Here is a 20,700-nt window from a genome sequence, read left to right as displayed (position 1 = left end):
TGGAGAGAGGCAGATAGTGCAGTGCGAGAGACACCAAGAGAGCTGCTAATCTTCTCATCAGTCCAACCAGCATAGTGCTTAAGGGTATACGCAATATCACGCTCGCGAACAGAGAGCCGTGTTCCTGGCTGTCGAAGGACGGGATAACAAAGCAGAGGAGGGGGATGGTGGCCACGGTTCCGGCGTACAAGATTCGGCATTTTTAGGATACAAGATACAAGGATCTCTTGTTGTTTTATATGATGATCTAGCTATTCTGGTTGATTCTACATATTTGTAATACGAACAGCTATGCTTCATACGGCTAAAGCAGCCCCAGCGCTAGCAGGGAGCGCTGCTGGCCCGCTCATGTTACCCCCTTGTAGTAGCATTCTTAGTAGGATTACAGTCGAGCAGGTGGTCAATCCAATAGGCACACGCGTATCGTGCTGGGGATAGCGGGTCTAAATTAGGTTGCTTGACTTGTTCAATAGGAAATCCGGGAGCAGCTGTAAATATCACGTCGTAGTTTCTTGGACATGACCTGTAGCGATCGAGAGAAGACGTCGTGATGTATACATTCTATCCTAGAAGGATAGATCTCGTTGGAAGCCTTTTCGACCAAAAAGTCCTTCGCTGACTGATGAACAAAAGAGATAGTGTGTTCTCGGAGCGTTAGAAAAGAGCCACAAAGCCCTACAATCTCTGATAGAGCTTCGTAATTGCCAGAACTTCGAGAAGGCATATCGACGAAAGATGCCAATTCATCCAAAGTAATGGGCCGGCGTACAATCAAGACAACGGCTAGTATACTTTTGCAGAGTTTAGCGTACTTTGAACTGCAGATCTGGTTCAGCATCCGCCTGTACAAGAGATTAAGCCCTGGTGGAAATGCCTTCAACATTTCTTCAGCATCCCATCCAGAGATATTAGCCAGTTCTTGGCAGACCAAGGCCACCCAGAGGAACGTGCCGTTTGCATTAAGCGACAAGTAGCGCTGGACAGTGTCTTGAGTATTACTGCCGTATCTGTTTCGCTTCGCAAGCCAATCCACCTTAAACTTAATAAATGTCGCAACAGCAGCAGAGACGGATTGTTCATTAAGCTCAAGACACAGTCTTAGCCTCTGAGTAGCAGTGTCAAGGTTCTTTTCGATACTTGGCCAGTTGCGGCTGGAGACAATCCACTTAATACAAGGACATACATGCGACGTTTGCACGATAAAGTCCAATAATTTCGGCAAGTCCACCACACATTCGTCGAGCGCATCGACAATTAAGTATGTGCTATTCAAGCTCGGGTCTTGCAGGATGTTCGTGAAGATCTCGGACAAAGCTACCCAGGAATTTGCATCCTCGAAGAGCGTTTTGCCGGTTTGTTCGTACTTCTTCTGTGCATGCGAAATAAGGGATGGCTGTTGGTCGACAAGCAGATAAATTAGACCTCGTAGCACAGCCGTGGCGTTGTTAATGCGGGTATCAGTAGCTTGGCAGAGAAAGTAAGAGAGAAGATCCGACTTGGCCATTGACTTCTTTAGTTCATTGATAATGCCGCACAGCAGCATCGTCTTGCCCTTGCCGGGATCGCCCTTAATCCAAAGCAACCGGCTCTGGTGGGTGTTGCTCCATTCTTGGAAGTCAGAGTTTTTAAGGATCCAGTGGTATGAGCCCTCTAGCAAGCCACCCTTGGTGTCCTCAATACGCTTCTTATCATTGCGGGGATCGGTGAGGTGTAAGTCTCGGATACATTTCTGCGCCTTGTCGAATTCGTTCCGGAGCCGAGCGAACGCGCTCGCCGTTCCTTCGCCATAGATAGGAAGTAGGTAGACGCCGAAAATGCCTAGTAACGAGTATGCTTTATCTTCGTCCAGCTTGGTCTGGCGGTGTTCGATCCACTGCAAGCGCTCCTCGAGGCTAAACTTAGATAAATACGCTCCTTGAAGCGCAGAGTGAGGAATATTCGTGATCTCATAAATTTGTTGCCTTAGTGAACTCCTGTCACCAAGTCGCTTGCGTTCCCGAGAGAAGAATTCAACTGAAGCCGAGGCAAGGAGCTCTTGGAGCGTCCAGCCACGGGTGAACCATCTGCTTCCCCGGAAATCCGATTCCCACGGTTGCGGATTGTACGCATCGTTGGACCTCGGACTGGACTCCTCGTTAGTGTCCGAGGGAGCGCTGGAGACACCCGAGAGATAGACGGAGCGTTGAGTTACGTTGTGATACCAGCGAAATATCAATTTGACGACTAGGGACATCCAAAACCAAGTAAACCATCTGATGTTCCAGAAGTTCAATTCCCACGACCGCGGATTGGACTCCACATTAGTGTCCAAAGGAGGGCTAGAGACATCTGACAAATAGACGTAGCATCGAGTTGCATTGCGGTACCAGCGAAACATGGAGTTGATAGAGCGTGAGAGTTCGGCGTCGTTTTTCTTGTCAATACAGCACGTGTCAATCCAGAAGTATTGCAGACCATCCTGTTTCGCCTGTTCTCCAGAATCGGATCTTCTCATATCCAGCTTTTTTTCCGCCTGTGCCATTTGTCATGTCCTTGAAGGTAACCTCCTCGTTATCTGGTCCCCATGTGTGCGAAAGTATTGCATAGGGAGGGATCGGATCGTCGCCGACCAAGTCCTTAGTGAGACTAAATTCGCCAGTCTCGCTACATAGAAGACGCATGGCTGGGTGCGGAGCCTGGTGCTAGCAAGTGGAAGGAACCGGGGTTGGTAGGGCTCAAGGCAGTAGGGTGAGGCGGGCATCGGGAAGAATTCCGCAGCGTAGCTATCGATGTTAGCAAGTGTAGAAGCAAAGCGAGGGCAAATATGCACTATACCCAAATCTTGCAATCTGTTTCTAGAGGCGACACTGGTCGTAAGAAGCTGATTTGGACTGCTTCGCTGGAGCCTAAGGGTCTGGCTGCACAGCCCAGATTTTGGCGAAGCGGGGCTGTACTTTGTCAGGTGATATGCCAAGACCTTTGGAGCGTGTCCATGTGCAGTCACGTGTCCTCTGGGCCTGCCATCTAGTGCGACCTCTCACTCGTTCCCTCCCATCACCTTCACCATCGCAGAAATGGATCGCGCCAGTGAAGTGCTCTCAGAGGGCCTTGATCCGGCAGAGCCCAGAACATATATTGCCCTATCAGAACGGGGCAACGTCCCTCGCTCTACCCTATGGCATCGTGCACACGGACGACCCTCGAAAGAAGAGAAGGCGATAGGCCAACAGTACCTCACACCATCAGAAGAGAAAGCCCTCCTTAATTATTTATTACGAATGGCTAATAATGGGTACCCTATTCCAATTAAACACCTACGCTCGCTAGCATTTATCATCGCGCGTCGGCGCTCCTCCACCAACGGAGCAATCAACCCTCCCGGCAAAAAAAGGCCTCAGGCCTTCCATAATCGCCATCTAGAGGTCAAATCGAAATGGGTCAAGGCGCTAGACTGGAGCCGTCACGACAATAATATATATGATAAGATTGTACTCTGGTTTGTGGTAATTGGAAAGGAACTACACGGCCCAGTTATTATGCCGGAGAATGTCTATAATATGGATGAAACTGGAGTTATGTTAAGTATGCTCAGCTCTATCAAAGTCCTTGTAGGTAAGGATGACCCGCGAACTTATAGAGGCGCGGGTGTCAAGCGAACAATGGTAACTGCAATTGAGTGTATATCTGCAGATGGTAGGTCCATCCTCCCATTGATTATTTGGCCGTCCTCAACCCATCGGAGCAACTGGACCACATACCCCACTCCTGGATGGCATTACGCATGCTCTGAATCTGGATACACCGACTCGAAGATTAGCCTGGACTGGCTCACACGTGTATTTGATCCCCAGACTAAAGCACGGGCGCTTCAGAAACCACGGATTTTAATTTCCGACGGCTTCGAAACGCACGAGTCGCTCGAGATCCTAGAGTATTGTTTTGAAAACAACATCATCCTATGCCGTATCCCTTCACACACCTCCCATAAGCTCCAGCCCTGTGATATTGGAGTGTTTAGCCCATTGAAGGCAGCCTATCGCGACCAAGTTGAACGATTATATCGAGGAGGTGCAAATACAGTGGGCAAGGAGCATTTCACGTCTCTCTACTGCCCTGCACGGCAAGCTGCGCTCACCTCTCGAAACATCAAATCAGGGTGGAGTAAAGCCGGTTTATATCCGTTCAACCCAGACAGGGTACTTAGAGATATGGCAGCTGGCGTAGGAAGGGCAAAGAATCAGTGAAGGAAGCATGAGTTGTATTGAACGAGGGACTATATAGAGTAACGAGACTCCCTTGACAGCAAGGGACAGCAAGGGAGCAACACAACTTCGTAAGGGAGGTAGTGCAACTCCGTAAGGAGGAGAAAGGGAGAGAAACGAGGGAGAATAGAGGCGTGTTACTGGCTGCCAAGATATCCAGAAGCCACTCGCTGAAATATCCATTCCAAAAGCCGATAAGGGGAACGTACGGCCTTGTTCGCAAGACGACGAAGTACTCTAGACGCCTGTGACAGCAGAGGCTCTTACGTCCCTACGTAGCCAAATCGAACAGGATGCTCATACACTTGACGAGATGAGCAGACAGCGCCTACAGAAGCTGGCTAACGCCGCCCAAATATCCTTTACCGAATGTGCCCTCCTTCACGATGAAAATCGACTCATATTCCAACAGAATAACGAAAGCAAATGTCGCAAGTTAACCAAGTCAACGGTAGTAGGGAAGGCGAAAGTGATGAGCTATGAGGATATTGTTGAGGCACAAGCCAAACGTGCTGCAAAGGATACTGCAAAAGAAGCTATCAAAGGAAAACGTGGTCGGAAGCGCAAAAACCCTGCGCCAGCGGGAACAAAGGCTAAAAAGGCACGGAAAAGCGAAGCAGAGGTTGCGGCGGATGAGATTGCCGCATCAGGGATGGAGAGTCACTGCTCTGTTTTAGAGGCAGGAATAAAGTCTTTTACTGGCACTGAGATTAATGATTACGGTGATGATGATAGTGGCGGTTATGAGATTGATTACGTTAGTGAAATTCAGTTAGTTATCATGTTGGCAACCTTCCATCAAGGCGAACGAAATAGGGGTCAGCCCAGTCCCGGTTCTGCACGCAGGGAATTCTGCATGGCATGGGAGAAGTTAGACTGGCGCAAAGCGATAGGAGATTGATAGTGGTGTTGTGGCGACGAAAATCTGTCGCACCATGAAAGACCATCAAAGTGCACGTTGCGAAAATCAGGCAATAACACGGCCACGCCAGTGTAATGTTTGGGTAGGATGTTTAGGAGTCGCTATAGCGCAAAGTTCATATAGAATTATAGAAATATCAATGTGTGTGCAGGTTCTACATTGCTTTGAAGTTGAAGTACCTTGGCTTTTGCCCGGCACGAAGGGATGCCCGGCACGCAGGGGGGGAGGTTATAGGTGTATCCTGTGGCCAAGTGGAAGCATACCTCATTTGTGGAGTTGTGTCCACGAGCTGGATCGGTTCTCTGCCGTTCTTTCTAATCAGATAAAGCTCTCGCGCTTCTCGCCATTGCCTTCTGAATTTTGCCTCTTCACCCTGGCGCCGTTCCTCCTGAAGCTCCTTAAGTCGTTCCTGTCTCCTCTTCTCCCGTTTCTCAGTCTCCTCTTTGGATTTGTAGCTAGGGGTTATGTTTGTCCGGGTTCTGTGAGGATGATAGATTACGAATGGCTTGTGTTTGAGCCCATACTGCTCTTCGAGGTCTCTGACGCGGAGGAGTCCATCCCTCTCATCACTCCGGTCGTTTCGATCTTTGAGCAGGTTTTGGTTGTCCGCTTCGAGTTCTTTGATTTGTAACATTAAACTCGACATGTCGACGCCGTCGTAGTCATTCTTGCACTTTACAAGCTCTTTCTCCAGCGCCCTTTTCTCTTTCTTAAGCTTGTCGAAGCTTTCATTGTCAGTCTTAGACCTGTTATTAAAGACTTCAGCCCAGTCTTTGTACTGATCGCATTCTCTCTGCCTTGCTTCAAGATCGACTCTGCGAGCCTCACACGTTGCAGTGAGTTGCTCATTAAGAATCGCGGTCTCTTCTTGAGAGTGCGTCCGCTCCTTTAACTCCGCGTATACTTTGACAAGCTCTGCCTTACCCTCCGAAGTGAATTTCTCAAGCCCATCGATTTTCTTCTCATATCTTGCGATCTTTTCTCTAAGATCTTCGTTCGTGGCCTTCAGGTCCTCGATTCCTTGATTACGCTTCACGACTGCACTATTCGCTCGCTGGAAGGCTTCTGCAAACGCCGCGACTCGGATTCGCATTTCCTTGCTTGACTTTGTCATCCCCATCAGCTGGTCATTCGTCCTGGCCTCACGGGCACCGAAATGCCGGTACCTCTCCTCAACCTTCCTCCAGTTCTCAAGCGTGAACTCATTTTCCACATTTTCCACGACAGCAGCAGCCTCGATTTTGTCTACCAGGTCCTTGTTAAAATCTTCCAATAACTTGATCACATCCTCTCGTTCGGACGCTTCGGTTTTTATAATTTCCGTTACTTCCAGCTCGCATTTGTCTTCTGCTAATTGCTCCTTGAGCTCGTCAATCTCCTTCAGCAGATCTCTTACCTTCTTTTCGCAATCGCCCAAGCCAGTCCCTTTCTTCGCCAATGCAATCTCCTTCTCCTTTTCTTCGAGCTCGTCAGTCAGTGATTGAAGCTGTTTTGTGCACTCTATAGCCAGGGTCTGGTTTTCCACAACGACCTTTTTCGAGTCCTCAAGCTCTCGTTTCGCCTTGCAGAGTTCTACGTTTAGCCTTACGGTATCTTCAGCCAATGCCTTATTGCTCGCCTTCTCGAGTGCGTTCTCAACCACCTTTGCTTCTAGTTCAGCTTCCAAAGTTTTGACTTTCTCCGCCGCGGCTTCATAATCCTCGGCCTTCGGTTCGAGGTCTTCCTCCCTTAGTTTAGCTGTCCATAGCTGCCCTTTAGCTATTGATAGCTCGTCTTTAGCAGTCGCTAGCTCATCCTTTTTCTTTTTTAGATCTTCTTCCATACCAGCCAATGCCGTCACCAACCTTCCAACTTTGTCCTTCTCGTCCAAAACCTTGTTCTTCTCAGCCAAAACCCTTCCGCGGAAAGCCGCGTACATAATCGCATTGTGTTCATTCGCTTCAGTGAATCTTGTTAGAGCCTCTCTGAACTTATCTCCCTGCCCAGGACGCAGAAGTTCTTGTCCCATGATCTCGATGTATGCTTGCTGCCATGCCGAACGTCCATGTATGTCGTGGAGATGCATTCCATTAAGGAGACCGGCGACGGTGCTCTTATCTCGTTCATCCCTTAATTCAGAGAGTGACTTCGTGCGGTATATTGCGTTGATTGCCGCTTGTCCCTCTTTCTCTTTTTTTGACGCTTCAATGTGACGCTTACTTTTGCTTCGATATCGGAGACGGTATTCTTCTGCGTGGCGCTCATACTTTTTGAACCTGCGCTCGCGGTTATCCTGGTCTTCCTGCTCATGGTCTTCTTGGCTGCCCTCGAATTCCGTTAGCGGGGTATAGGATGGGCCTTCAGACGGCGAGCTAGGTGCCGACTGCACAGTATCTTCTCCATCATCACCGACAGACGGCTGCTGTCCTGTATACGGCACCAAGGCGGTCGACTCATCGTCCCCTGCGAAAATACCATCAAACCCCTGGAAAAGGTTCTGGTCGATCTCCACATACTCCTCTTTCTGTTCTTTCGTGAAGACCTGACTCAAGGGACTGTTCATCCTTCCAGAGCCAAACGATGGTCGGAAACGCACGCTGACTCCTCGATACGGATTAGAACGCCGTTTCTCCTTCGGAAGCGGGATTATCTCTGTCGACAGCGGCCCAGAATCCGAAAGCCCTCTGTGTCGGAAGAGGTGGAGGAGGGGGTCGTAGGTGTCGATATCTTCCTCGCCCAGGTCCATCGCCCAGGTAGGTTTGGACCGAGCGGACTGCCTTGCGAGCGATTGTCGACGCTTTTCGTCGAGTGACTTGAGGAAGACGGCGTTAGCGTCTAGCACGGGCTCCTCTTCTGTCTGCGGAGTGCTCTTACTACGTTTGGTGGATGGACCGATATCACGTTCGTCCTCCTGTGCTTCCTGGGACGTCGGACCCTCGTGTTCCTCGTTCTTCGGCGATGCTGGGCTCTCCGGATCGGCCATGATGGGGCTGCTCTCACCAGTCTCGGCAGGGGGAGTGACAGTGCCATCACTCTCTTGTGAATATATCGACATCGGGCTCTCGGGATCCTCCTCATAATTTCTACGACGACTCTCCCGGCCAGAACTAGGGCGATTCTCGATCGGGGGAGAAATATCACCATCAGACTCCTGTGAATAAATCGACGTCGGGCTCTCCGGATCGACCTCAGTATAGCCAAGACCACTCTCCGGGCCAGAGATGGCGCGATTCTCTTCTTCGGCGCCGTGAGGAAGGGCGACGGGTTCCTCGGTTTCTGCTTGCGGCTCTGATGGGTCTGTGACTGCGATTGCTTCATCACTAACTGGTTCATAAGTGTCGTTAAGCCCCGGGCTTTCCCTCCTTTGCCTATCTAACTCGTCGTCTTCGGACTGTGTCGGTGATCTACGGATTCGGGGTGTATTTACCGTAGCTTCGGGATGATGCTCCTGGTTGTTGGTCGGGGATAAATGTGGATCTTTGCATATGTTTGCTCCGTTAGAGACGTCGTTCGATGCGTCGGAAGGGCCCTCTTGGTTGTCGTTCAGGCCCTCCGGATTTGAGGGTACGCCTTCATCGTCAGGACCGTCTTCGAATAGATAGTCGAAACTACCGTCGTCTTGCTCTTCAATGGGTTCTTCGTGAGTGTGTGGTGAGTCCGCCATCTCGGGATCTGGGCAGGCAGGTCTAATGCTGCTAGATCAAGTGAAGTGCCTTTATGGCTATGAGTGTCTATGTGTGGATCAATGTGCGATATATACACGTCGCGATATAGTAGTACGTATATGGTATGGTATACTGAGTTGGTATTTGCAAAACTGAAATGCAAGTGGATCGACGTGAACGTTATGAAATTAGAGCTGTGCAATATGCAATTCGATCGACTGTAGCCAAAATATCGTCAGGGAATGGAAGAATTGTGATACTTCGCCTCTATTGTCAAACTACCCTTTGTTCCTTTGTCCATTTTTTCCAAACTTCCTTGTCCGATTGTTGATACGATACCATGTTTCTTCCCGTTATCCACAGGTGAAGTCCTTTCAGGGCTATCGCCACGAACAAGGACCTCAGAGCTAACAACAGGCAACAAGAACACGTTCTTTCATCGCCGCGTGAATTGAAGAACAATCGCCTTGTTGTCCATGGGCAGATTAGTCTATTCCTGATGGGCGGCCTCGAAGCCGAGAGCGATACTTCATCATTCCTCCAGGACATACAGACTGCAGAGCCTAGCTGTAGTACGGGAGTATGACTGTCAACACTCTTCTGACATTTCTGGGGGGTTGAGTATATCATTACGTTCTCAAATCGCGAAAAGAGGTGATTCCATCTTTCTGACCCACCTGTTAGGACCTAGTGCTGCATTTGGTGATGCTTGCGAGGCCAAGATAACACCTCATGAATCTTGTTCGTAGAAGCATGACGATAACCCCGGTGAGCAGTAGAATGCTCGGGAAGCCGTTTTCTTACCACTTGAGTCACAGAAACTGGTGAAGATGATGTTCGTCGGTGAGAATAAAGAACGCCACTAGTCCCAAAGTATACACGGAGAACGCGGCCCGCCACTCCACGAAAACCACCACCTGCTCCTCGCCTTACTAATGAGGCATTTCGCTCCTGCGCTACGACATCACTAGCCGGCAGCACATCGGCCTCCACTCCTCCACGCCTTTTAGCTCGGCCAAGAGAGTCCAAGCAAGCACACGGACAAAGTTTTTCTGGGGTTCCGATCGATCTCCTGCTACGCCAGGAACCAAGGGCCATGAGTCAAACCCCGCGCTGACCAACTGCTCCTCGTGTGGAGAACTGTGCAGCCTCGGAATTGTATATAAAGATACTGTAGAGCTGCTTTGCTACGTCATTGCATTCTTCAAGTTGAGCTTCTTTTACATTTCCAATTGAGAATCTATTGAGGTCATCTGCAATTGCCTCCAGCTGTCTTCTTCTTTTCCTATCCTGCCATGATCTCCCGCTCCCATCACAATGGCGGTTCTTCTACCGCCGTAATTGAGCAGTTAGAGCTCGCAGACGTGTCGAACTTCCTCTCTGAGACGGGGAGCAAGCCATCTCAACCTCAAAGCATCCACAGTCTCCGCATCAGCGAGGCTGATAGGAACCGAACGTGCGATGATCCGGTTGAGAATCTTCCTTCCCCAACAACACAGGCATCAGAGAAGCTGCAGAGATGGAATCACCCGCGAGGAAATCTATTTCGGACGATGGCTGCGTTCTGGGGATTCGTGGTCATGGGCATGAATGATGCTGCCTATGGAGTATGCTCGTCTACCACTCAGAAAAGAATCATGCTAACATTGGTCTTAGGCTTTGATCCCTTATGTATGACCATTATCATCTTAGAATACCTCCTTTACTAATCACTCCACAGCTAGAAGAATACTACAACCTCTCTTACACCGTTGTCTCCCTAATCTTCCTCTCCCCCTTAGCAGGTTACACCGCCTCGGCGCTCCTCAACAACGCCATCCACCTGAAATTCGGGCAACGCGGCGTCGCCTTCATCTCGCCCGGCTGTCACCTCCTCGCCTACATCGTCATCGCCGTGCACCCGCCCTACCCCGTCCTTGTTGTCATCTTCATGGTTGCCGGTTTCGGCAATGGCCTCGAGGATGCAGCCTGGAACGCATGGGTGGGTAACATGGCAAACCCGAACGAAATCCTCGGATTCCTGCATGCGTTCTACGGATTGGGCGCCACCTTAAGTCCATTGATTGCAACAACGATGATTACGAAGGGGAAGGGGTTGCCGTGGTTCTACTTCTACTACGTTATGGTACGTCCCCCCTCCCCTATACATCTCAACCCCTGACACCCTTATATTAACAACCTCACCAGATCGCCGCCGCAGCAATCGAGCTCCTCACCTCCGTCTCCGCCTTCTGGGGCGCTACCGGCGCCGTCTTCCGCGCCGCCAACCCGCGCTCCACCAACACCAAAGACAGCCGTATGAAAGAAGCCCTCTTCCGCCGGCCCTCGGCGCGCGTCACCTGGCTCTGCGCGCTGTTCCTGCTCGGCTACGTCGGCATCGAGGTCGCGCTGGGCGGCTGGATCGTCGTCTTCATGATCAACGTGCGGCACGGCGCGCGCTTCGCGTCCGGCATGGCTGCGACGGGATTTTGGCTGGGGATCACGGTGGGTCGGATAGTGCTGGGGTTTGTGACGCCGAAGTTGGGGGAGAAGCTGGCGATTTCGGTGAGTGCTGTTTTTACTCTCAGTATTCCCATTACGCCCACCCCCTCTAAACCCCCCCTAACCCCGCCCACAGATCTACCTCCCCATCGCCATGGCCTTCGAGCTCCTCTTCTGGCTGGTGCCGCAATTCTACGTCTCGGCCGTCGTCGTGTCCCTGCAAGGCTTCTTCCTCGGCCCCATGTTCCCCGCCGCCGTCGTCGCCGCCACCAAGCTGCTGCCGCGCCATCTGCACGTCAGCGCCATCGGCTTCGCGGCCGCGTTTGGCGGGTCGGGCGCCGCCATCTTCCCCTTCGCCGTCGGCGCGATCGCCGAGGCGCGCGGCGTCAAGGTGCTGCAGCCGATCATTCTGGCGCTGCTGGGCGCGATTCTGGTGGTGTGGGTCGGGTTGCCGCGGTTTCAGCGGAAGGCGGAGTAGGAGGAGGGGGGCGAGGGAGGTGGGTTGGTGGGAGAGGAGAGGTGGGGGGTTGGCGAGGGATGTTGGGGGGTGGATGGGGCGTGCAAAAGGACAAGTAGGTGTGTGGAACCGTGGAATCTAGGTTCGAGGTGGTGGCCTAGAAACGCCTTACCGATTCTCCAAAGCCATCGAGTTGTGCTTTACTGGAAGCCTTGAAAGCGAGTTGAGGTGCCCCAGGACCGGTTAGCACGAAAAAGTGTGTAAACCCCTCTACCGAGAACTTTTTCGCTCATGACTTCTGGAATGTGAGCGCCTGGAGAGCAAAAAACGACCCTTCGTCACGTTTTTTCCATCGTCTCTCCGTCTACCATGCTTTTTACGAAGCAAGCGCCCACCCACTTCTCCCTCCAGAACCACTCTTCCGCGTGGCCCATTTCCGCATCGTAGAAGCTCCTCCCCATGCCGCTTGCCGTCCCGCCTCCTCGCATCAGCGCGGCAAGCGGGCCCGTGGACGGGAGACGAAGACATGGATCCAGAACGAGGGCGGGGCGTCGCCAAAGACCAGGCGTACCTACCCAACAATGCTAGGTCCTAACGACCACATGCGTGCCCGGCCCCGCCGCGCTGGTTCTAGACACACATGATCCAGATCGCGCCGGCGCTTCGCCCACGCGGAAACTGATACCTCATGGATGAAGCCATGCCCCTGAACCGGCGGCTGGGGCTCCGCGCGCCGACCGTCGGCGGAGAGCGCTGGACAGTCGAACGGCGACAGTTTAGTGGTATACCCCCGGGCGGCTGCAGATCGACTCCCCGAAATCGCGCTCCAGACGCGGTTGACGAAGCGGGGCGCATAGCTGGGGACAGCGGCGGTGGGTGTGGAAGAGGGGAGTGTGGAGAGAGAGAGAGAGAGAGAGAGAGAGAGAGAGAGAGAGGAGGCAGGCGTGGCGCTGAAGACGAACAGCAGCGATGTTGTCAACTGTTAGCATGGCACTGTCTGGATAAGGGCTAGGGAGCTCGAATCGTTGATGGATGGCGTGATGATGAGTTCGCGATGGGAGGCAGCACGGTTTCACGTATGGCTTTTCTTTGGAAAGGGGGGGTTTCTTTGGCTTATCGGCGTTTTTTTCTTTTTTTATTCTAGTCTATATTACGGAATACCGTTCTGATGCGGCGGTCTTGCCGTCCGTCGTTATGGGGACTTTCGGTCCTGGAGGTGCTTTGAGGAAAAATCCTCTTTCATGAAGGGTCATCTATGAGCGGCTAATGAACGAATGGTTGGAAAGGGCGAGGCGATGAAAATGTAAGAGGGGGACCGGCGAAAGGCAATTGTGGGGTATGGAGTGAGATCAAACCAGTACTCTTCATCAAAGACAGAAATGGAGAAAAGCTTGGGAATGTAGGTACTTGTCCGTTGTACGTATGCACATACAGGACGTATTACGTGTTTTATATACTAATTAGATTAAGCAATTAGCTCCCTCCAGAACTACACCCCCACCCCCACTACAGTCGACTCTACAGAGGGTATTTAAGAACCAACGTCGCCATGACCCGAACGTCCTATATTTTTCCCAGAGGACTTGTGTGAGTTCGTCCCCATCCTGGCCCAAGAATTCCCGCCTGGTGGTTTGACTCCTCATCGAGTTTACTCCGTTTCCCTAGTTCCCTAGTCATAACCTTGTTTGCCCAACGCCTTCACACTACTCTTTCTTCAACGGCTCTTAATCAGGGGGTCCTCAACAAGCCCGTCAAATATGTCCACGAGAACGACATGTCGCTTCAGCCATCCATCCACCTTACACGGGGGAAGGACATAGTCACCGAAGTCGACTAAACCGCGGTGGGTCTGGCATCGCGCCGGAATCGCCAGAAGCTGCAAGCGCGAGAGGGCCTTATCCGCGATATAATCCAGATGTGACAGGAGGACAGGAGAGCTGTTCCGGGGACGATGAGGGTCCTCGGTACCCATCAATGATGTTTCGAGCTGTGGTGTTCATTGCCCGCGGCGGGAGGCGGCGGATTCGATCTCCTATCCACTCACTGTGGGTCCTCGGTGCACCGGTCGGGCGAAACTACGCGCGTCCCCCGTCTACGCGTCGAGTTTGTGAAGGGAAACGCCGCTGCTTCGATCGAGAAGCAGCAAAGTGTGGCCCAGCCGTATTCGAGCACCGCCGTTCTCGCGCCGAAGTTCCAGAAAAGCCATCTTCTCTCGTCCAAATGGAAATTTCCATCTTTCACCACGGACTATCCTCATAACTCTCGATAAGCATATACTTCTCATACGGCATCCCCCGCGGCACGCGCGCCTTCCGATCCTTCCCCTCAAACTTCTGCGCAACCTGGCTCTTCTTCTCCTCATCATCCCCCGCCTTCGCCAGCTCAAGCCGCTCCTGCTCTTCCACCGTCATGTAGAACTCTGGCTCGAAGCTGACCGAGCGCCACGCTGCGAACAGTTTGCGCCAGTAGCACGCCTGCGCAGCGGGCGTAAGGTAGCGGTCCCGGAACACCCTAACGCTATTATCCGCAATCCGCCGCGCCTCGTCGGGATGCGCGAGATAGTGCTCGATCTTCTGCTGCAGATCCGAGAAGTCGCGCTCGACCTGGATGTAGTTCTGCTGCGGGCCCTCGGCGACGAGCAGGTGGTGGAAGTTCTCCTCCCACTGCAGCTTGTGCACGACGGACACGGAGTGGCAGTTGAGGATATATTTGAGGCGGCCCGAGTAGGTGCGGCCCTCGGTATGCACAGGGAACAGGTACTTGCACAGCTGGGCGATGGAGATCCAGTTGCTGGGGCCGTCTTTGCCCTGGCTCCAGTCGAAGAAGTCGATGTCGGCCCATTTCTGGTCGTGGGCCGTGTCGATGAGGCTTTTGCGGAGGTCCTGGGGCTCCTTCTCTACTAGCACGCCTCCGCGCCAGACCGCGCGGGGGTCCTTTTTGTCGAAGGGGATCTCGTCGTCTTTGATGGCTTTGCGGAGCGCGTTGTAGTCGCCCGTCGCTCCCCATACGTAGAAACCGAAGTCGGCCATCAGCCAGAGATTGTCATAGAGGGGCTCGTCCTTGCGTGTAAGGGACCATGTCACAGGTGGGTTTTCGTTTGAGACGCCTTGTTCGTATGCGCCGTCGTCGATAGTGAAGGTGAACTCGATGTTTGGAATGGGGCCGGGCCACGATACAACTGCGCGCCAGATGGACTGTAAAATTGCGAGTGAGCGCTCTCGGAAGTCACGACGGTGGCATCCCTTGGCTTCTATGATGTACAGCTACAAGGATGTGTTAGTGATTTGTGAAGCGGCGAGGGAGTAGGAAGACGCACTTGGTTGTCGTATATCATAGCGTGCACAATTCCGTCGCTTCTCCAGCCAGTATTCACATCCTCGGGCTTGATATTCCCGATCTCCTTGCGGTGAGCGACTGAGCGTTCAATGGCGTGTCCGAGGGCGGGAAAGGAAGCGTCGCATTGCCCAGGCGAGAGACCGTAGTTCTTGGCGTCGCGAGGTGCTTGGAAAGTCCACGACTGGGAAGAGTTGCTGGTAGGGTTCCAAGTCGGAGCGTGCTGGCCATTCTTCGAGCTAGATCCAAAGTGTAGGACGTCGAAGGTTTTCAGAGGGAGGATGGTGATACTGAGGACCAAGAAGAGGAACATGGCCACGCAGGCCAGTCCGACGGCGCGCTGGTATTGGAAGATCATGACTGGATGGTTGAGGAATGAGTTTGAAACAGTATTGACGACGTGGAATGTTTTGAGAGTGCAATGCAGATCCCCGCTTTCACAAGCACAGCGGCAAACGATTGAGTGAACTGTCAGTCCTCCCAAAGAGCTCTGGGTGGGTTTTCAGTGACACAAACGACAGGTCGCTCTGCAGCAGCGGGCAAAGGGTGCAATACCAGCAGGCCTCGTCATGACGGGCAGGACGTTGCGCGGCACAGTCGTGGCACAGGGGGAGGCGGCTCTTTTGTCAGTGTGCACCAGCGATCCTGGCTGGTGTGCACGTTGAGCAGCTCCTTTTCCCGCCTGGACGCGGACGCGGATCCGCTGTCGCCATGGAACGCCTCGTCCATCAGTGCGGCTGCGAAAAGCAAGGATTGCATCCATGGTGCATGCAACACCGGGTCATCGCCACAGCTGCTCCTGTCAGAGCCATGCACTCTACGCCAGGGACGCCGCGAAGTAGCCCGTCGCGGTCCAGTTGCCTGCAAATATTACCCAGAAATATCACCAGGCCGCGATAAGAGCGCTCTTTCCTGCATCTGCCCACGCGCCTCGCCGTGTGTGGCCGGCGGTCCCATCTCCGTGTGCTCCACGCGATGCCCATCAGTGCCATGGCATTTCGTGACGGCTTTCGTACGCCCTGCCTGAATCAGCATCCCGAATCGACGCCACACGACCAGTCCAGCCCGTCGTGCCCGTGCGCCTCGAAACAAGCTTCTGGTGAGTGAGACAGGCCAAGGAGCGAGCGCAAGTGCCGACCCCCAGGGACATCGACAGTCCGTCCTGCCGTCTGTTGTCGATGCCATCTCCCCATGTATAGCACTGAAACAGACAAGCAGGCGTACAAATATTACCGGCCGGGCGGCCATAGAGTGCTGGTAGATTAATTATGGGCATTTCCTAAAATAGGCGGGCAATCAAATAGTTCCTTGCTGCCCGTGGTACGCAACCCTCTCCTGGCAGCCATAGCTTCAAGGCTCGTGCGCCGCGGTCAAGCTTCGGCCAAGTGGTCCCAGCTCCAGCACTGGCGACGACAGACGACTGTCGTGCTGTTGGTTGAGCATCATTGGAACACCTTTGGGATGTAGTAGTTGCCGAACCACGCGTTCCGCCCGATTGCGTAGCCTCGAGTCACTGTCGACTTGTCCAGCATGCTACGAATCCAGTCGCGGAATGCCGCCTCTGATTCCAGCGCCGTCCATGCCTGTCCGAGCGGGAAAAGGAAAAAGAGCGCACTGTCGCGGCTGTGGCTGGCATCGCGCATCTGGAACTCAAACGTGAGGCAGATCTCGATGGCTGGGTCGCGGAGACTATGCACCTGATGTGGCAGGAGAATCGGTCCCCGAGGGCGAGTTTCTGAAACTGGACTGAGGGGAAACGAGGCGAACGGATCAAGGCGCCAGAGAAGCCCGAGGAGCCACATGAGTACGGCGTTATAGAGAGAGATCTCGCTAGCGAGGACGTGGCTGGAGAAATGAAGAGTTTTGTCTACTGCTCGAGGAGCAATTGCGGGCGACGGAGATGGGCACACCTCCCAGACTGCGCCTGTGTTCGCAGCGTCCCATGCCCATCGCCAGCTGTAAAGATTCGCTAGTTGGGTTCTGACTCTGTCTAGCAGGCTTTGCTTCACTTCAGGATCCTCGATGTGTCGCAGTTTAGCGTCATCCTCGAGGAAGCCTGGGACAGTGACTAGTATATCTACTAGGTGGTTCTGTTGACTCTTTGACGCGGCATCTAGAGCCCATGGTATCGAGCACCATCCTTCTTGCTCCAGGAAGGTACGTTGTCGCGCGATGAGTGCGGTGGTAACCTTCTCCCATTAGTAGACTTCACAAGTACGTAAGAATACACTCACCAGCGTCGCTCGACACGACTCAAAGGCACTTCTCAGAGGTTCCCGCTGGAACTTCTTAGGTCCACACACATGTAGCAGCGTTGCCAAACCTTTCAAATGAGCAATAGACGCCGCTCGATCCTCTTGAAATGACTTCCCAGAGTCAGCACCCATCAACCGCTAAGCGATACGGGAACACCTACCGCATGCATCAACATAATCATCACCGGTACAATCAAAGCCTCCACGCCAGGTCTCATCGGATCCGAAAGTCCAGGAATCAGCCCCTTGAGCGTCTTCCCATATCTTACCGATCCCTCCACCAGAATGTCTCGCTGGTGATGCGTGACGCCAAAGTGGGTCCATGAAAGCGCTTGACAGGCCTCAAGCGCCAGCGGGTTCAGCTTACCAGCCGCTGCCATCTGCAGCCACGGAGTGCCGTAGGTTCGCCATACGAAGTTGTCGAAGAGGAAGGAGACGCAGAAATCGCCTTTGAATGCTACGAAGCTGAGCTCGTTGGGTGCTGGGGTCCGCATCCGAGGTACAACAGTGGCTGGCATAGTTGACGTCGATTCCTGTAGCCTTTTGGGGGTAGTGACAACATCCTCCATTGAAGGAAAGGGTGCAGTCGATGCATGGACGAAGTGGAGCGGGTGGCCGTAGCCGGTGCAGAGGTACCCAGACTTCTGACATCGTTGGCAGATGGGTTTGCTCTCGTCTCATCCACTCAGTATGACGCAAAGAGAAAGCTAGACAGCTAGAATTGCCTCACCGCATTTAATCCTCCGCTTCTTGCAGGTATGACAGCCTTGAGAGCATTAGGAAGGGGTTCCGAAAGCTAGCAATGAGCAGGCTGACCTTTGCTGAGCCCTGGTACACCGACCATTGTCGTACCGACATGTAGCTCGTTAGATATGCCTGTTTCGAGACTTGGTTTCAGCCAGCATGTTTGGTGTTGAAGTGCCCCGGCGCGAGTGCTGAGATGGAGAGAGCAAGGATCTTGCGAGCCAAGCTTCGACTAGTTATTCGATATTCTACCGATTGGGGCTTAGGATTGGCTTGGATGGTTTTCTTGGTCTTTGGGCGATTTAGGAAATAGGACAGCAGGAGGAACTCTACCACATGGATTGATAATAAGGTTTCTAGAAGTCATGGACGGCCGTAGGATTTCTAGGTTTAGCAACACGAGCCAGAGAGTTTCATGGGAGCTAGGAGCCAAGTCTAGACGTTGCAAATCAGGTCAAGGGTTGATAGTTGGTTTTGGTGTGTTAAGATGTATAACTGAAAGCCAGTCCGCGCGATTTGCACTCCTTTTGACATGTTGAGGTCGAAATGCCTTGAATCAGATCTAGATCAATAGGTGTATTGAGGAAGGACGGCGTTGTTGGTCGTGCTTTAGCGTGTTGTTAAATCTTAAGATCACATGTCAAAGGTTGGAATGTGTAAATTGGGCCGATTTGCGATGTGATTTCGATGACACTCCAATTTGAACTACAAGATCAGAGTAACGTTGGCATACATCAACAGTAGCAAGTCCAATCCAACACAACCCTATCCCTATCCCAATTCAAGACAAACACATAATCACATTTCCGACTTGCCCTAAACTCAATCATCCTGACATGCTGTTATCATCCATACCATTGATCATTCCAGCATCGCACATATGTACACAATGCTCCAAACCCAACCAACCATTCGAAACACCAAGAAAGCGTAGATGCAACATTAGATGTGCTCGCAACGATGAAAGAGCCTCGGAAACACAAACGGGGTGGGGTATCTATTCTGAACGCGAAAAGAAAGGAGAAATTAGATTATTAGAGAGGATCAGCTTCATACTAGAGCGGGTTTTGGGAATGATTTGGTCGAGCTAGTAGGTTTAGATGCGATACGTAGAAATTTTTTTAGGTGATCTGGTCGGTGGGGGTCTCGGTGGAAGTAGAACTGTACTTCGGTAGGGGTGCCTAGAAGCAGGGAGGCCGAAGTATGGCGTATAGTCGAAGCTACGAGCGTAGGGACTCGGGAAGTTGAGGCGATGGATGAGAAGCATCGGATCTCAAGGCTGGTGCTATTGAAACACAAGGGCATTGACGACGTCCTTCTCGCGCCAGCCCTGCGATGCCAGAGTCTCGTGGTCGTGCAGGATCTTGCCCATATACGCGATCTTGAGGCGAGTGTGTGGTTCAATCTACGCAATGTTAGAAGATGGAGACAAATAGTGCAATCGAGGGCTACTCACGTCCGCAACATCCCTAATCCTCCTTACTAACAACCCCACCCGCTCCTCACTCCCAATCTTTATGGCAACATCCGTCCCGCGGTCACTTAGCCTCGCCTTCACCTTCACTATATTCCCTTTATCCGCTACCACGACCCCGGGCACCTCATCGCCTTCCACCGCCCTCCCCTTCCCCTTGTCTACTTTCTCCACGACCGCATCCTCCTCGTCAAACTCATCATCGGTCCCACTCCGACTATCCTTCCCATCCTCCCTCTCCTCAACCAAGCCTGACGGCTCCACAACCACCCACTCGGGCACTTTATAAAACTCCCCCCGTTCGTCAAACACCCCCCGCCACACCTCCCCTGTTGGACATGTGCAGGCCCCCGCGTCCAGCACGCCCTGCGCTTCTCGCACCTGCCCCGCCCGTATCAACTGCACCACCGTCCGCACCAGGGCCCATATCTCAGGGTTCCCTGTGACCCTAGTGTCAAAGAAGTCGCGGCGTTCGCGCTCTAGCCTTGTGCGGGTCCAGCGTGTTGAAGTGGACGAGGTCAATGGGGTAGGTCTGGTAGGATGACGCCCATTGCTCTGGTCGATTAGAGCTTGCTCCTGGCCGAGGGAGGCAGGGAGGTCGCAGCGTTGGCCGGCAGTTAGAGGGCGCAGAGGTTGGTTCGGCGCTACAGACTTGGTCGCTGTGGAAGGAGGTGTATGGTGGTGGTGGTGTGAGGCATGGGAGGCGCGCGGTGTGGTGTTCGCGTGTGAGAGGAGAGAGGCGGGGTGAGGGGGCGACGAAACGGTGATGTTGCGGTCCGAGGCGTCTGGCGCTGTGGCTGCGGTAGGAGGAGTATACGGCGAGTTTGCGGGAGATCGGTCGGAGGAGAAGCAGCAGCCCTGAAGTTGAGGCCCTTTGTTAGTGGTGACCTGATCTATTTCAAAGGCGTGAGAGCTGCTGGTGGCGCATTGAGGGGATCGCATGATGATTGTAGACAGTTCAAGACAGTCGATGCATAGGCTGGATCCCATAGTAGAATACTCACCATGATTGCTATGAAATGCCCGATTCACTGTGCATTCGCAGCGTAATCACGACCGAACGACAAGGGCCCCGTAAAGTCAGGCACATCAAGCTTTTGCGGGGTGGAGACGCGGGGACAAGCACCGAGACACGCTTGGCAAGAAGCA

General features: G+C 52.9%; 8 protein-coding genes across 8 annotated transcripts; 2 read left to right on the top strand and 6 right to left on the bottom strand.

Annotated features, from left to right (window-relative positions):
• On the bottom strand, positions 1-2,891 carry BDZ99DRAFT_467065 (NACHT-domain-containing protein). The gene is made up of 2 exons (XM_033720931.1): positions 2,815-2,891; positions 1-2,762 (listed from the first exon to the last, which is right to left on the bottom strand). Exon 2 carries the CDS (start codon positions 2,519-2,521, stop codon positions 467-469), a length of 2,055 nt encoding a protein of 684 aa, XP_033571780.1. The 5' UTR covers positions 2,522-2,762; positions 2,815-2,891; the 3' UTR covers positions 1-466.
• Positions 2,892-4,653: 1,762 nt separating this feature from the next.
• On the top strand, positions 4,654-4,917 carry BDZ99DRAFT_373098 (uncharacterized protein; the record flags this gene model as incomplete). Its single annotated transcript, XM_033714852.1, has 1 exon — positions 4,654-4,917. A coding segment is annotated over one exon (264 nt), but the record flags the coding sequence as incomplete, so codon positions are not given.
• A 96-nt stretch (positions 4,918-5,013) lies between these two features.
• On the bottom strand, positions 5,014-8,806 carry BDZ99DRAFT_502270 (uncharacterized protein; the record flags this gene model as incomplete). The annotated part of the gene is made up of 2 exons (XM_033723880.1): positions 5,014-5,077; positions 5,427-8,806. 2 exons carry the CDS (start codon positions 8,804-8,806, stop codon positions 5,014-5,016), a joined length of 3,444 nt encoding a protein of 1,147 aa, XP_033571778.1.
• A 916-nt stretch (positions 8,807-9,722) lies between these two features.
• BDZ99DRAFT_575023 (MFS general substrate transporter) lies at positions 9,723-11,774 on the top strand. The gene is made up of 5 exons (XM_033728426.1): positions 9,723-10,414; positions 10,464-10,478; positions 10,528-10,932; positions 10,995-11,351; positions 11,425-11,774. Exons 1-5 carry the CDS (start codon positions 10,103-10,105, stop codon positions 11,764-11,766), a joined length of 1,431 nt encoding a protein of 476 aa, XP_033571777.1. The 5' UTR covers positions 9,723-10,102; the 3' UTR covers positions 11,767-11,774.
• Positions 11,775-12,316: 542 nt separating this feature from the next.
• On the bottom strand, positions 12,317-12,998 carry BDZ99DRAFT_480834 (uncharacterized protein; the record flags this gene model as incomplete). Its single annotated transcript, XM_033722354.1, has 2 exons — positions 12,317-12,695; positions 12,907-12,998. The coding sequence occupies 2 exons, from the start codon at positions 12,996-12,998 to the stop codon at positions 12,317-12,319; spliced, it is 471 nt and encodes a 156-aa protein (XP_033571776.1).
• An 851-nt stretch (positions 12,999-13,849) lies between these two features.
• Positions 13,850-15,666, bottom strand: BDZ99DRAFT_143533 (uncharacterized protein). The gene is made up of 3 exons (XM_033712713.1): positions 15,634-15,666; positions 15,062-15,568; positions 13,850-15,008 (listed from the first exon to the last, which is right to left on the bottom strand). The coding sequence occupies exons 2-3, from the start codon at positions 15,434-15,436 to the stop codon at positions 13,983-13,985; spliced, it is 1,401 nt and encodes a 466-aa protein (XP_033571775.1). The 5' UTR covers positions 15,437-15,568; positions 15,634-15,666; the 3' UTR covers positions 13,850-13,982.
• Positions 15,667-16,423: 757 nt separating this feature from the next.
• On the bottom strand, positions 16,424-18,309 carry BDZ99DRAFT_143497 (uncharacterized protein). Its single transcript, XM_033712712.1, has 5 exons — positions 18,150-18,309; positions 18,064-18,099; positions 17,495-18,009; positions 17,313-17,444; positions 16,424-17,267 (listed from the first exon to the last, which is right to left on the bottom strand). Exons 1-5 carry the CDS (start codon positions 18,175-18,177, stop codon positions 16,521-16,523), a joined length of 1,458 nt encoding a protein of 485 aa, XP_033571774.1. The 5' UTR covers positions 18,178-18,309; the 3' UTR covers positions 16,424-16,520.
• A 1,053-nt stretch (positions 18,310-19,362) lies between these two features.
• On the bottom strand, positions 19,363-20,493 carry BDZ99DRAFT_480831 (uncharacterized protein; the record flags this gene model as incomplete). Its single annotated transcript, XM_033722353.1, has 2 exons — positions 19,363-19,482; positions 19,534-20,493. The coding sequence occupies 2 exons, from the start codon at positions 20,491-20,493 to the stop codon at positions 19,363-19,365; spliced, it is 1,080 nt and encodes a 359-aa protein (XP_033571773.1).
• Between the last annotated feature and the right edge of the window lie 207 nt (positions 20,494-20,700).

The sequence above is a fragment of the Mytilinidion resinicola genome, assembly GCF_010093595.1.
Source record: "Mytilinidion resinicola strain CBS 304.34 unplaced genomic scaffold BDZ99scaffold_20, whole genome shotgun sequence".
NCBI lineage: Eukaryota > Fungi > Ascomycota > Dothideomycetes > Mytilinidiales > Mytilinidiaceae > Mytilinidion > Mytilinidion resinicola.
This window is presented reverse-complemented; position numbering and strand designations above follow the sequence as displayed.